Source organism: Myxocyprinus asiaticus, chromosome 42 (genome assembly GCF_019703515.2).
Source record: "Myxocyprinus asiaticus isolate MX2 ecotype Aquarium Trade chromosome 42, UBuf_Myxa_2, whole genome shotgun sequence".
NCBI classification, from domain to species: domain Eukaryota; kingdom Metazoa; phylum Chordata; class Actinopteri; order Cypriniformes; family Catostomidae; genus Myxocyprinus; species Myxocyprinus asiaticus.
This window is the reverse complement of record NC_059385.1, coordinates 834,316-850,774: the sequence shown is the minus strand read 5'-3', so window position 1 is coordinate 850,774 and position 16,459 is coordinate 834,316. Positions and strand designations below refer to the sequence as shown.

The following is a 16,459-nucleotide window of genomic DNA, read 5'->3' as shown; positions in this document are numbered from 1 at the left end:
GTTTTCGGGCGGTCAATGTGTCCACTCATCAGAACAGTGACCGACATGAATGTTAAAGGCTGTAATGTGATGGTTTCTCCATCCAGTATGACCCAGTCGGTACCTCACCTGAGAGTCCACACGGGTCACACCTCCTCGGCGTCACACCCTGCTGCCCACAGCCCGGGCACTGGAGCCCATACGGGCGGAACGACACCCGGAAACTCTGTCCTTCTCCCTGCCCTGAGTCTGCGCAGACAGGTGCTGACCAATGGGAAGCAGCATGGAATTATGAGCTTTCCGCAGTCGTCACAGCAACAAGCTCCATCCTTGCCATTCCCAGCATCCTGCTCCAAACAGTCCATCCCATCCAGCTGTCCAGACAATGGTATGAAAAGTTAAAAAAAAAAGAAAAGAAAATTGAGAAATTATAGGAAAAGTGAAAAAGGGTAAATGTCTGCACACTGCTGTTGATGTTCTGAAAAAAGCGCAGCGTAGTTCTAGCGGGAAGACTAGCAGCTGTACATCATCGCACCATTAGCAAGGTAACTCCTAGCCAATCACATGTAAGCCATTGCTTTATAAGTCTGCTCAACCTATCACATTGCTGTTTCAGTGTGTTAACACGGCAACCTCCACCACCCCACCACCACCATTTGAGTCCCGTCCTGCACGGGGGTAGGCTCCTCGCCCCTGCCTCCTATCACCGGCAGGATCTGATGGTTCCGAGTACAACTTCTTTGGACCACCAGATGGGGCTTACGCCAAAGAGAGACATTACATTCCTGTTTTATATTCATCAAATAAATGTCATCTTAAATTTCACTCAAGTCTGCGAGTCTTCCTGATAGAACTGCAAAGAAAAAAATCATTGTTTTACCGAACACTGTCCCCATCTGCCATTGGGCGAACAAACAGATAGTCCCGCCCCAAACTCATGCCATTGGTTGAGTAAGAAGTTGACATGTCAATACGCTTTAACAAACAGAGCAATGTTTTGAAAGCGCCAGAGTCACAGCGTTTACAGTTTTAGGTGATATCCACCTACAAATAGTTTACTTATAGTTGGCTCTGCATATTAAGCGGAGATATTTAATATTTTAACAGAAACAATCACTTCACCTTTAATATCAGTATGCAAATTGCAGACATTTATGTTTTTCTAAAAAAATGAAAAATAAACAATTTATGATGGTGTGTGTGAGTATGAGACTTTTTACTGGACTGAATTTGCACAACAGTTTAACTTATGATTGAAATGAATAAATATATTGTTGATATTGACCTGATATGAACTGTTTTATGGCTCGCTTCAGTTTTACACCTGCAACAAAATAATTCTGCCATGTTCAATGTCTTGAAAGCACAACTGATGTTAATAATGTAAGAGGAAACACATCAGCAGTGTGCAGGAAACTGGCCATACGGGCAGGACAATCACACATCCAGCCCCCATTCCAATTTAAACAGAACTTCCTTATGCAGTTCACAAGTAGACATGAGTCAAATCACACTAAATCAGTCATACGGTAGCCCCCCCAAAATATTTGTTCACTTAAAAATGTCCAAATACCTTTTGAGGTCACTGTATATAATATAGTTTCAGTGTTATTAAAATAGTAAGAAAAGGTCATTGAAAGTCTTCTAGAGAGCCTGATTCCTGCTACATGACATTTTATTATTGATTATGTTATCATAAACCTGTCTTCTGTGCAACTGAAAGATCACAGGAGAAGCTGAAATGGAGACGCATTTGTAACATTTCTCTGAACATATTCTGCCTCGTTCTCCCAAAAAATAACAGCATTGCTGATTTACATACCGATTCATACCTTACTTCAGTACAGTCCAGCCGCTCGACCGACTCTTCCGCACTAACCCTCACTCTCATATTTTTGATAATTAACCAAGCAGAAAGCTTGCACATAAATGAGCCATGCAACCAAACCAGAGAGAGAGAGAGAGAGAGAGAGAGAGCAAAACTCATTAGTACTTAACAGAGCAGAAACGCTTCCTTGGATTTACAGGTTTGTTTTTAAGAATTCCACGAGTTTTCAAGTGTTTCTTTTTGATAGAGCAAAATAATCATGTTTGAAGGCAAAAGTCTCAGTGCTCTGGTGGAGAAGATGTTTAAAGGAATAATGAAAATTCTGTCATTATTCCATTATTCTGTCACCGGCCAAAATGACGGAATTTGCTTCAAAAATTGTGATGCCATTTGTGGCATTTTTGTAGCTTTTTCAGTGCAAACTCACAAATAATCATAGTTTTCTTGTGTAATATGTGTCAATGACAGTAGAGGTGCAATTACCTGTAAATACTGTTGTGCATAATAACTAAAGCAAGAAAATATAATAAAATACACTGCAAAATAGCATACATATATAGCATGCATCATGGAAGACCCTTGATTATTTTTATATATCAGCGGACAATGCAAGTAAACTCCAGTATGGTTAAAATAGTAGACCTACACTATCTAAACTGTAAACTAAAAACAAAAAAAATTATGTTTCAGTAGTGATGGGGATGCAATATGTTTAATTACATTTAAAAATATGGATAATATTTATAATATAATAATAATAATAATAATTTAATGATTGAATAATGATGAATAAATATAATGAAATAATAATAAACATATAATATAATAATAAAATGAACTTTTTTAATGTACAACCCCAATTCTGAAAAAGTAGGGACAGTATGAAAAATACTAATAAAAACAAAAATGAGGGATTTGTAAATTATATTCACCCTTTGCTATATAGAAAGCACCACAACTATAACATAATATGATGCTTTTCTTGTGAATTTCATTGTTTTTTAAATGTACAGCCATTTCAAATCAGATGACTGCAACACGCTCCAAAAAAGTTGGGACAGTCGAGTGTTTTCCACTGTGAAACATCACCATCTCTTCTAATAACACTTATTAAGCATTTGGGCACTGAAGACACAAGTTTGTTAAGTTTAGAAAGTGGAATTTTCCCCCATTTATCCATTATGCAGGTCTTGAGCTGCACAATTGTACGGGGTCTTCATTGCCGTATTGTGCGCTTCATAATGTGCCACACATTCTCAATTGGAGATGATCAGGACTGCAGACATGCCAATCTAGCACCCACACTCTCTGATTATTCGGCCAGTATGTGGTTTGAAGTTGTCCTGCTGAAAATGCCGGGACGTCCCTGGAAAAGACGGTGCTGGATGGCAGTATATGCTGCTCCAAAATGTGTACATATGTGTCTGAATTAATGGTGCCCTCACAGATGTGTGAGTTACCCATGCCATGGGCACTGACACACCCCTGGCCCATACAGACACTGGCTTTTAGACCTGATGCTGATATCAGCTTGGATGGTTCTGTTCCTCTTTGTTTTTCAAAAAACTATTTGAAATGTGAACTCATGAGACCAGAAAACACAGTTTCACTGTTCTACTTTCCATCTCAGATGAGACCGAGCCCAGAGAAGTCGGCAGCGCTTCTGGACAGTGTTGATGTATGGCTTCTCCTTTACATAGTAAAGTCTTAACTTGCATCTGTGGATGCAGCAGCGAGTGGTGTTGACTAACAAAGGTTTACTAACGTTATCCCAAGCCCATGTTCATGATATCCATTACAGATGAATGATGTTTTTTAAGACAGTGACATCTGAGGGATCAGAGATCACGCACATTCAGAAGTGGTTTTCGTCTTGCCCTTTACGCACCGAGATTTGACCAGATTCCTGGAATCTTTTAACTATATTGTGCACTGTAGAGGGTGAAATGCCCAAAATCCTTCCCATTTGTCTTTGGGGAACATTGTTGTCAAAGTGCTGGATTATTTGCTGAAGCATCTGTTGGCAAATTGACAAGTCTCGAATGATTCTTGCTTTTGAAGGACTAGGCTGTTTTTGGAGGCTCCTTATATACTATGACACGATTGCCTCACCTGTTTACCACCTCCTGTTTCACATCACCTTGTTATTTTAACTCATCAAATTGTTATTAGTCTTAAATTGCCCCGTCTCAAATTTTTGGAGCGTATTACAATCATCTGAATTGAAATTCCTGTACATAAAAAAAAACAATGAAATTTACAAGGTAAAACATCATATAATGTGTAGTTGTGGTGCTTTCAATATAGCAAAGGGTGAATATAATTTACAAATCACTAATTTTTATTTTATTAGCATTTTTAATACTGTCCCAACTGTTTCGGAATTGGCGTTGTAGTTAGCAAAGTTTTTTTTTAATGTAGTGTTTGTTCTGCCGCTGTCAAACATGGAAAGAAGCGATTGGATTACCTCAGGCTCAAAGTTTACATGGAAAAATTGCAGATTTTGCACCTGCTTCTTAATGGCTCGATTTTTTTCCTACAGTCTGAACTTTATTATTACTTGACTGTGCGGCAGCAGTTTGGCACTTAAAACTTTTCACTCTTCATTTAAAAACCTGAAACTCTGGTTTTGGTTCTAGAGTCATTAAGTCATAGAAGAGATTTTTCATTTGATGCAGAAGTGAATTATTCAATCACAGGTCATAAATGTCAGATGAAACTTGATGATGTGGCACTCTCTCTCAGGTTACTTATCTTTGGGGCGGAACAGAGAAGAATTTGGCTCGTGTGGCAGTTCAAACCTGCAGGTGATGAGCAGCGCTATGCTGGTCCAGAGTTTGAGTCCGGTCTCTCCAACTGTCCAACAGACCCCAAATGCTCCACCTCATTCTTTGGGCCTTGTTGTTCCCTTCACAGATGCCAGGTAAATCACAGTGTGTCAGTTCTTCCACTAGTGGCACCACGTGGAATTGCACAAATAAAACGTGATGGACTTTATCGCTGCTTTATTAGTATTAAAGTACTATAGGCTTTTCACTGACTTTCTTCATGTACATGTGACCTATTTAAATGGGTTTCTGGTTGTTACATGAAAAATTCTAGCATCTGTGTGTCTATCGCATCCCCTTCGTCTGCAATAAAGCAAGCAAACATCACATGGTCGGCCGTGACTGATGTAGGTTCCGCCGACTGCAACCGGCAAATCTCCCCAATCGGCAAGGCGAGGCGCAGTTGAAGTCGAACACATCTATTGACTGTTTTCTAACAGATTTCCCAAACACTTCCCCATCTGCCACTGGTCAACAAACTTGGCCCAAAACTCACGCCATTGGTTGAGTCAATGTCGCTGCATCAGGCTGGTCAAACAAACAGATGAATAATGAGTCACAGTGTTTAAATTTTTCTGGGAAATCAACCTACAAATGGCTTACTTATAGTGGACTCCAAGAAATGACACACGTCACCTTTAGCGCAATACAAATAAAAATGTCTTGACTTTAAAGTAAACATGAAATCAGAAATGACCCTCTTTACTATTCTTTGAGCAAGTACTGATGAACTGTGCACAATAAGACCAGGAATGTGCATTAAAGGAATATTCCAGGTTTAATGCAAGTTCAGCTCAACCAACAGCATTTGTGGCATAATTGAAAAAACACATTAATTTATGGGAGTAAAATGGGTTGAGAATGGTTTTTCATTTTGACTTTAAGTTCTCATACAGCAGTAAACCAAAATTATTCCGTCATACCAGGAAATAAATGTAGTTTTTATCGTCATTGCAGGTCTTTGCTGTCCAGAGAGTCTTTAGCTTCCACCACCCTCAGCATCGCTGAGACGCAGTCGATACGCAGCAGTAAGTTGGATTGGCCCTACGGTTACCGTGTTTTACCACCGCTGGGGCTTCAGCCAGTGCCCAATCAGGCTTCAGAAGCAGCTGATCTCAATCTTGTTCCTGGGACCTCCATGTCTGAAGCCACCAGCATCTCCAACCCCACGTCTCTCCCCCACTATCTCTTCAAAGACGACACAAGTAGTCCGCGTCTCTCAGCACGCTCCAAAAAGAGAGCCTTATCCTTGTCTCCTCTCTCTGATGGCATCGGCCTCGACCTCAACTCCATCATCAGAACCTCGCCCACGTCGCTGGTGGCATACATCATCGGTTCTCGCACCTCACCGGCCTCGCACCCCACGCTGTCACCGCTGCAGTCGGATGTTTGCGGGCACCTGCTGGGCATCAGAGGAAGCTGCATCCCTCATCCCAACCCTGGCAAACACGTTCCCAAAAACGTCCAGACTGTGAACGGGGCTCGCCAACTTGATAGCGAGAACTTCCGTATGCAGCAGTTAGAAGCGGTGGCAACTGTAGAAGACCAATTCACAAATTTAATGGTGGAGCACCAGCTTTTGCCCGAACAGGAGATCCAAACTGCGACAACCAGTGCCTCCAACAGCTTGTCGCCCTCAATACAGCTGCAGTTTGAACTGGCCGCCATCATCCGGACACCCAGCCCACCCAGGGGTCCACCTCCACCGTATCACGCCCATCAACATGTGCTAAGGTCTCACAGCGAGCTTCCGGCTCACGTTCAGAGCCCTGCAGTCTCTCAGGGCCCTTCAGACAGCGTCAGGGCCCTTCCTCCAACTATCTGCTCGATGCTTGAGGAAGATGAAGGTGAGGCAGATGATTTTAACAGTGGCCATTGCTGCCGTTGGCTCGATTGTCGCGTCGTTTACGACCAGCGAGACGAGCTCGTCAAACACATTGAGAAGATCCATATTGACCAGCGCAAGGGCGAGGACTTCACCTGTTTCTGGGCCGGATGTCCACGCAAACACAAGCCTTTCAACGCTCGATACAAACTCCTCATTCACATGAGGGTGCACTCTGGAGAGAAACCCAACAAATGCTCGGTATGCAATGTCAGATCAATACAGTATGTATACATAACATACATATCTACTGTATCTTCAGGCATCTGATTATAGTCCTGAAATACAAAATATTTAAGGAGCCACACTGGACCACACAGGAAAAATGGTTCTAAATAGCAAAACACTTTTGGTACTTAAAGGGATAGTTCACCCTAAAATGAAAATTGTGTCATTAACTCACACTCATGTTGTTCCAAACGCATATAAAGTTCTTTTTTTAATTTTTTTTATGGAAAACAAAAGGAGATGTTAGGCAGAATGTTCAGTCACAATTCACTTTCATTGTATAGATTAAAAAGATGCAATGAAAGTTGGGCTGTCAATCAGATATTTTTTTTTATTTATTATTTATATTATTTAAAGTTATTATTTAAAGTTAATATTTAAAATTAATTAAATTATGTGCTAATTAATTTAATTAATCACATCTCATTATATACTGAGAGCCCCCCAAATAATGAAAATTTAGTATACAATGAAAATAATTATAAATATAATATATGGGTCATTGATAATTAAGGTTGTCTGAGGGGGCCTTGGTAGCTCAGTGAGTATTGACGCTGACTATCACACCTGGAGTCGCGAGTTCAAATCTAGGGCGTGCTGAGTGACTCCAGCCAGGTCTCCTAAGCAACCAAATTGGCCCAGTTGCTAGGGAGGGTAGAGTCACATGGGGTAACCTCCTCGTGGTCACTATAATGTGATTCTCGCTCTCAGTGGGGCGCATGGTGAGTTGTGCGTGGATGCTGATGAGAATAGTGTGAAGCCTCCACACGCACTACGTCTCCGCGGTAACGCACTCAACAAGCCACGTGATAAGATGCGCAGTTTGACGGTCTCAGACGCGGAGGCAAATGAGATTTGTCCTTCGCCACCTGGATTGAGGCGAGTCACTACGCCACCACGAGGACTTAGAGCGCATTGGGAATTGGGATAAAATTAAAATAAAATAAAAAAAGGTCGTCTGTGGTGATCAAAATGAGACACCTTTAAAAATAAATCTAGTTTAAAACACACGTGTCAAGTTTGTAGAAATGTAATCATTGTGGCCAATTTGATTTCATACATTTTTAAAAAAACAAGTCCTTGCACCTTGAATACATGAGAGTACACAACTTAATCATTAATTAAAAATTTCAGTGAGTTTTCAAACTGCAAAATAATAAATAAAAGTTTTTATACACGTCATACTTTTTTGAGTCAAGAATATCAAGACGTTTCTCATCGTTTCACCATTTGACCTGAACATGAAAATGTCAAAATGTTGGATATTTTTTTTTAACTTCACACACAGTCATGGAGGTCTAGAGGGCTTACTTTTTGTTTCATGTTGGTTACATCATAGATGTATGCAGCATTGGCAGATTGAGGTACTTCTAAGCATTTGTAATCACAACGTCAACAAGATATTTTATATTCATTTTTAATATATTTAATATTTAATATCCATTCTGTGCTGTTGTGGAGAAGTTAATCAGTATTGTGCTTCATCTGTGAGTTTTTTCCTCCACTCTTTTAGCTCTAGCCATCAGCTAATTAGCGATTATCCTTGATAATTGACATGGGAGCTTGTGCAATTATGCAGTTATTAAAAACGGACAAAGGGCTCGTGTTTAAGAGCTGGCACAAACACAGAAGCCTCCCGCTGTACACTTCAATCAACTGGACATGTTGTCAACGGCCAATAAACTGCCAGTGTGCTGGATGACTTCAGAGACGTGCAGCAAGGTGCTTTTAGGAGTAATGAGGAAACATTGAATATTGTACACTGGACTGATCATATGGTTATCTTGATTTGTGAACTAGATTTACATGCAGTGCATTTAACAAACACTTGCATCCAGAGTGCAAAATTCACCTGTGGAGTTTGATTACCAGGACGTTGCTAGGTAGTTGGGTGTTCTGAGTAGTTTATTGCATGTTCCTATTTAGTTGTACTGGGTGGTTGCTAGGGCGTTTCTAGGTGCTTACCAGGGGTGCTTGCTAGGTGGTTGTTCTGTACGTAGGGGAAAGGGCGTAGTTACCTGTCCGTGTTGCTAGTCTGACAGAACAATTGTAAATAATGGGGAATGCAGCAACTAGCCAATTTTTAGCAAAGACAGCACCTTACAAATATAAGTTGAATGCTTTATCATCGCCCCACGCTGTGAATATATACATTGTCTGAGATACAAGTGTTGTATTGAGATTGGCTAACATGCTAAAGCTAGCGGCAACACATCACATGTGTTTGAAACGTCACTTCCATCAACTGTTAAAAAACTAATGCCTTTCCATGTAAAAAAAACAAAAAAACTTTAAGTGTTCCCTTTGGGACGATACTACCTTCATAATGACTTTTGTAAGGTTTTTTTTTTTTTTTAATCCATAAACCAGGACCAAAACGTATGATTGTAACTCCTAGAGCTTTTAAGCTACATTCACCAAACTTGGCACAGACCTTCAGGCTGTTTTGACTCGTGTTGCTGTGACTTTTCTAACTGATCGGAATTACGGTTTTTGCAAAGCGGATCAAATATCTATCTATCTGTCTTATCTAACAAACAAGGCTTTATCAAGCATGCATCAAAGTTTGTAGCCAATGTGTAGTTCATGTCTGTGGAACAAAGTTTGCAGGACAACTTACACAACAAACGTTTAATACTTTAGGCCAAAATATACTTGCTGATCGCTCCACGCACAGTATGCATAATGTAAATTTTGCAATAATCCAGTCTGGCCAGATTTTCTTGTCTCGCGGACACGGTCATCGTCTGTGTGCATCATTGGTACATGCACCGGCCATTGACTCTACTAAAAGAGTATCACAAAGAAGTATACACTAGCGGTCAGAAGAGTACACTCACAAAGGCAACGCGGTCGACCAGGCGCGAGCTGATCCGGAATACGCAAAAATGAAGTATACCTGGGCCTTTATTGTCAGAGGTTTGTCCAAATCACTATGAGCAATAGTAATAGTGACACTACATATTTTCTTAGACTCATAAGCTTGTCTAGACGCTTGGTAGCTGACCTTCTGGCTCTTCTCTATTCTCTAATGTGGCGTTCTTCTTTGTGTTATTAATAGGTGAAGTTGTACTTTTTCCTTCTCAGATCTGAGTTTATCAATCATTAATATCGCACAAATACCTGTGGTCAACCTTTAGCTCCGTACACTTACTCATTACCAAAAACCCTGTCCTGTTGCGATGGCGCTGGGAATTTAATGGTTGAATGGTTTTTCCACTGTTTGTAATCAAAGGCTAAAGATACACGCTAGAAACAGATCCTAAAAGTCTTTCGTGCATAAAGTGCTGCTGTTTGTTTTCTTGGGAAGTTCCTGAGAATTGAAACACAGATGCAAATATTCATCACAGTTCTCGTACGGCTGGTTGAATGGATTCGACTGGTAAACAGACATTGTAATGACACAGATCTGATGTCCTACACAATCACAGACATGTTCCAGCATGCTCAGTCACATGTCTGTTTAAACACACATCAGCGCATCACACATTCAGTTCTCAATTCATTTATACACAGTGAGAAACAACAAACGGTCTGGACATATTCTAAGATAAAAGACAAGAGTTTCTTTCATTTTAGCACTTGTATAGTTACTCAGACTCTCTGTGTGCCAACAGATAATATTATTTAGTGCCTTCAGTTAGATTTATGAAATCAAAGAAAACAAACTTTAGCTTTCTGTTTGTGTATGTATGTTTTTTTTTACATGTGTGAAGATCTCACAAAACCATCTGTCATGTGCAGGTCACATTTCACCCCAAAATCAACAGAAAGAAATAAGAAGTTATATTTAGCTTTTTGCATGGTAAAGTTTGTTTACTACATAGACAAAACATCAGTGTTTATATCTTTAAGTTTTGTCATGAGAAATATTTCTACCTACTGGAGCAGAAAATTCTGAAACAATACATGTAACTTGAGATGTGAAATCAACAAAAAAGTGCTTTCAAGATTGAGTAATTCAGACTGATACTGAATGTTTTACTGAACAAAGCAATGAATCCCCTTTTTCTCCCAATCTGGAATGCCCAATTCCCACTACTTAGTAGGTCCTCATGGTGGGGCGGTTACTCACCTCAATCCGGGTGGCGGAGGACAAGTCTCAGTTGCCTCCGCTTCTGAGACCGTCAATCCACGCATTTTATCACGTGACTCGTTGTGCATGACACCGCGGAGACTCACAGCATGTGGAGGCTCATGCTACTCTCCACGATCCACGCACAACTTACCACACGCCCCACTGAGAGCGAGAACCACTAATCACGACCACGAGGAGGTCACCCCATGTGACTCTCTACCCTCCCTAGCAACCGGGCCAATTTGGTTGCTTAGGAGACCTGGCTGGAGTCACTCAGCACACCCTGGATTCAAACTCGTGACTCCAGGGGTGATAGTCAGCGTCAATACTCACTGAGATACCCTATCTCCTCATTTGGTCAAATTGACATGTAATGATTATTTGTAGAGCAATCTCTGAAAGCATCTAAAAAACATATGGTGAAAGACGTACATCTAGCGCAAGTTGGATGGACAGCAAAAAGCGTTCAGTGTGAATGGCTGGATTTGGCCCTCAGCTGCCAGTTTAATAAGCCTGTAATAGAGTACCATGGTAGACTGATATATCGGTTTTACCGATTAATTGGTGCCGATAGTTGCTTTTTGGAACTATAGTTATCATAAAAAATCTATGGCGATAGTTGCTGATAGTTTTTTCATCATTACGTCATTTCAAAATAAGAGTCCACGGTGTGTTTCGGGCTTGTTTATACTTAACAGTCCCACATTATGCACCAGTTATGCACTTTAATTATTTCTGGTTATTTTGGGGATTTTGTTTGGACAAAAAAATGCATCAGGGATTTTATTCATTTAGGACTCTTTGTCTGTGCCCGTCACAGTAAGGAAAGAATAAGAAATGTTTTTGACATTCTATAAATCCATTTTAAACACAATCGGACGATTAATCGGTTATCTGCCTTTCCCACCACCTCAGTTATACGGTATCGGCAAAATCCTCTATCGGTCGACCTCTAGTAATATCATCTTATACCATCACTGCACCATTTTACCAACACAGTACTTTTGTAAAAGTATATTTATGTATATGTGTGCTTGTTACCTCAGGCTGTTTCTGTTCATACTGTATAAATGCCAAATCTGAAATTCTGTCCATTTCTTACTCTTCATATAATGATGCTTGTGTATCTGATCTGACAGGAACTGTGAGGAACATTAAGCAGCTGTAAGGAGGGAAACTGCTGTAGCGATAGACACAAAGCTGCACTAATCTCTCTGTTAAGAGTGTTCTCTTTGTGTCTGTGGTGATTTGTCTTTGTTCATGGAAAATGGGATCACGAACAAGCTTCTTACCATTTAACAGATCCGATCTCACACAATAGAGCTTCAGACGACTGTCACTTCTAAAGACATAAAATACAACGACTTTCAATTGTTTGATAGTATGAAAGATCCTTCAGCCTTCGATTTTCAGTTGCCTTTGTGAATGTTATGATTTTGATCGACCTTTCACTTCAAAACAGAAATAAGATCTTAAAAAGGGCGTATGGTCTGCTTTATCGTATCGCAAGTTAATGCAACAGTTTATCACTTCAAAAAATACACCCTGTTGAGAGACATAAATCACTGCAAAAAATATAATTTTCTTAATCCGTATTTTATGTATACAAGATACATTTACTTGTGAAGGAAAAGTATAGAAGTTATTAAGGCTTTTCTTACTCCATTGGGATACAGCGTCTTTTTTCTTGAAGTGAGCATAAATCTATCAACATTTTGTGATGTTTATGGAGTAAGAAAAATAAATATGTTAATATCTCACATTAATCTTGTTTTAGAGGTGTTGATATTTTACTGGAGAACAAGGCAGAAATACTGATTATGAAAGTGTTGTGCAGTGATTTGCTGATTTGAACTAAATGTTCATGAAAAGGTTGGAGTTGTGTTGTTGATGCCAGGCCCTGGCATGAGCAGGGAGAGTAGAAACGTTACTCGCTGGACTGCTGGCACTTGCTGCAGCTGCTATTATGCGATGGCGCATGGCGTGCTGCCACGACCTGTCAGGAGCTGGTTGTGACTTTGTGCAGTGCATTTGAGCCATGTTGCTGTCTATTCAGGCTGCTGTCTCTGTGGTCAGCCAACAGAACTCTGAGCGTTATTAAATAAAGTATGTCTGAAAGGTCCTCTAGTGTTCAAACACGCCTGTGGACGCTGCTGGACGTCTGGCGCTGCACGCCGTCTGTTTCTCAGCAGTCCTGATCGGAATGCTTATTGATTGGGCTGCTCTCTGTAGTCTAGTGTTTGTTAGTGGTGGACAGCTGGGATAGTTAAGGTGTAGTTTAGCACCTTAATGATTAAATGGTAATTAAGCTGGTTGTTGTTATAATTTCTGACTTTAATGGCTCTTGTCAGGGCGCTGAGAGGAGTTTGCTCCAAGATACATGTTCTCAAAGCAATTTGTATCTGCTTGTAAAAGCAAAGGTACAGGCCTGAAAAGAATTTTCATTTTACTGTAGCAATATTTTTTAGGAAACTAATTTCCTGAATAAAATGTGAGTGGTGTTTTTAGTGCATTGCTGTGTGGCTGCTAGGGTGTTGTGGGTGGTTGCTAGTGCATTGCTATGTGGTTGCAAAGGTGTTTGTGGTAGTTTTAGTGCATTTCTATGCGGTTGCTAGGGTGTTGTGGGTGGTTGCTAGGGCATTGCTATGCGGTTGCTAAGGTGTTGTGGGTGGTTGCTAGGGCATTGCTGTGTGGTTGCAAAGGTGTTTGTGCTAGTTTTAGTGCATTTCTGTGCAGTTGCTAGGGTGTTGTGGGTGGTTGCTAGGGCATTGCTATGCGGTTACTAAGGTGTTTGAAGTGGTTTTTCTTACATTGCTATGCAGTTGTTTGGGTGTTGTGGATGGTTGCCAGGTTGTTGCTATGTGGTTGCTAAGGTGTTTGAAGTGTTTTTTGAGTGCATTGCTATACGGTTGCTAGGATGATGTGGGTGGTTGCTAGGGCGTTGTTTTGTGGTTGCTAAGGTGTTTGAAGAGTTTTTAGTGCATTGCAATGTGGTTGCTAGGGTGTTGTTGTATGTTGCCAGGGCATTGCTATGTGGTTGCTAGGATGTTGTGGGTTGTGCCCAAGGCATTGCTATGCAGTTGCTACGGTGTTGTGGGTGGTTGTAAAGGTGTTTGTGGTAGTTTTAGTGCATTTCTATGTGGTTGCTAGGGTGTTGCTATTTGGTTGCTAAGGTGTTCAAAGTGTTTGTTTGTTTTTTGTGCATTGCTGTACGGTTGCTAGGATGATGTGGGAGATTGCCAGGGTGTTGATGTTTGTACCCATGGCGGTGCTATGCAGTTGCTAAGGTTTCAAATGTTTTTTCGTACATTGCTATGCAGTTGCTAGGGTGTTGTTGGTGGTTGCAAAGATGTTTGTTTTAGTTTTAGTGCATTTATATGTGGTTGCTAGAGTATTTCAAATGTTTTTTGTACATTGCTATGCCGTTGCTAGGGTGTTGCTGTGTGGTTGCTAACTCGCTGCAGGACGAATTACACACTGAAGTTGAATTCTTTGTGTTATAGGTTTGTTCAAATCACTGTGAGCAATAGTAATAGTGATGCTTGACTCAACCACCACTAATTAAACTAATTTATTTTTAAGATTTATTTATAGATTATTTTAAGTTGTGCAGAATGGCCGTCTTTCTTCCGCTGCTTTTAAAAACAATCCTGTTTAATCCTGATCCCAGACACTCGGCATCTCAAACAAACAGCATGTAATGAGGCACAACCCTTAAGTACTCCACACAACTACATGCCAGACTGGAGTAGAACGAGGAAACATAACCTCAGACAATGCAAAGACAAAGAAAAAAGAACAGTTCCTTTCATTTATTTCCAGTTAGTCCAGAACTTACAAAGAATCCAATAGAACTAAAAGTTTAGGTTTGTAAAACTTTAAAGTAATGCCATATGCTTTTTTGTTTATAATACACAAATGATAATAGTTCCTTTGCAAAACAAACACTCAGTCTAGCATTTCAAATAAAAATGCAATCACAGACCCTCATAAAGATGAAATGACATATTGCTATTGTTATCTACTGCTAACTGAAAAGGCTAACTGAATGAGAACCCTTAGAACATAAATTAAAGTCAAGAAAAAAACTTTTAATATCCAACACACTGACAAATATGATGAGCTCTGTGCACAGGAATTTCAGCTATCCGTGAGTCATTTTTCAGATGATATATTAGGTAATAATTTTTTTATAAGCCAATTTAATACAGTGAGGAAGTTTGTTCACAACTCAGTGATTTTTGATATCCGTGACCGTTTTCTCTGACATTCTTGTCTGGACATTAAAAGGACAAAGTTTAGGAATGTTACATTCTTCCACAGTGAGCTCACTGCACGATCACTGTGATGTCATTTAATGAAGGTGAAAGCTCAAACATTCAGGGTCACACTCTGTGCAAAAGCAATATTATTAAAAGATATATTAATTAATGTTAATGAAAACTAGTGTAACATTATTTCTTCTGTGAAACACAAAAGGAGCTATTAGGCCGAATCAGTCACCATTCACGTTCTAAATGATGACAGTGAATGGTGACTGAGAAAGTCATATGGGTTTTGAACAACATGAGGGTGAGTAAATGATGACACGATTTTGAAAAATTGGTTTTTGTTGTGTCTGAACAAAGCCACAGAGCTGTTTTGCTGTTTTTTTTTTTTTTTTTATTCATAAAATCAGAAAAATATTACAAATAAAAGATGGCGTCATAAAGCTGATGAAAGCGTAGTCGCTTTCTCTCTGTGTAACAGCTGCATTTTATTATCCCATGTGATGATAGTTTTTGCATAGAAACTGCTCATATGAATGGAAATATCATAAAGAATTTACCACATATAATTAAAATTAACTGTATCATTTTAGAGCTGATGTTGAACTCTAAACTCTGACTAACTGTGAAACTCTGAAGCCTCATTAACTGTGTAGCGCTGCTGACCGCTGAGTTTATATTGAGCTCCAGGATCATTCAGCTGTACCGAATAGAATGCGTGAAAATACAAAACACTTTGCCTGTTATCTTCTCTACGTATTTGATTTGCACATTAATTTGCTTATTTAATAATGCATATTATAAAATGTTTCTGGCCTGCATGCTGATATAATAATGCCCTTTAACTTTATTCACAACATGGCTCAACCTTTAATTGCACAGAGTTGTGCTGTTGGTTTTATCTAACAGATTTGGCACAAAATAAGATCTCTGTTGCACACTACAGGAAACCCAGAGAGACACATTCTCCAGCATAACAGCTCATCCTTGTTCTTTACCACTGAGCTTGTGCAGGTGTTGAGCATTAGAGCCGCACAGTTCACTGGTCATTTGAACAGCAAAACACTGACCTCTCCTGGCCGATCTGTGTCGTGCTGTCCAGTGGAAATGCATGGAAAGTTCTGTCACAATGTGACACATAGTGTAAGGCCTGTTACACACCGCACATACAACCAGTGCATAAGCAGTGTAACTGTAACTGACAGCGTTTCTGCTACATCACAGAGCTGCAGCTCTATACAGAATATAAAGTGATTTCTGGGTTACTACATTAAAGAAGTATTTCCTTAAATAAGAATTTTCCAGGTTCAATGCATGTTAAGATCAATGGACAGCATTTGTGTCATAATGTTGATTAGCACAAAA

The 16,459-nt window shown here is 39.9% G+C and overlaps 1 protein-coding gene and 1 long non-coding RNA gene across 4 annotated transcripts in view; one reads left to right on the top strand and one right to left on the bottom strand.

Moving 5' to 3' along the window:
• Nucleotides 1-238: 238 nt before the first annotated feature.
• The window catches only part of LOC127433116 (uncharacterized), an 83,424-nt gene continuing 67,203 nt past the window's right edge, over nt 239-16,459 (bottom strand). Inside the window, exon 4 of the long non-coding RNA XR_007895848.1 lies at nt 239-353. This is a non-coding gene — a long non-coding RNA (uncharacterized LOC127433116). The remainder of the gene's footprint in view (nt 354-16,459) is intronic.
• LOC127433069 (zinc finger protein GLIS3-like) overlaps nt 4,575-16,459 on the top strand; it is a 31,330-nt gene continuing 19,445 nt past the window's right edge. For all 3 annotated transcript variants that reach the window (XM_051684713.1, XM_051684712.1, XM_051684714.1), the window contains exons 1-2: nt 4,575-4,730; nt 5,593-6,721. In XM_051684713.1, the coding sequence (XP_051540673.1) occupies nt 4,618-4,730; nt 5,593-6,721 (1,242 nt within the window). In that variant the 5' untranslated portion in view covers nt 4,575-4,617. The remainder of the gene's footprint in view (nt 4,731-5,592; nt 6,722-16,459) is intronic.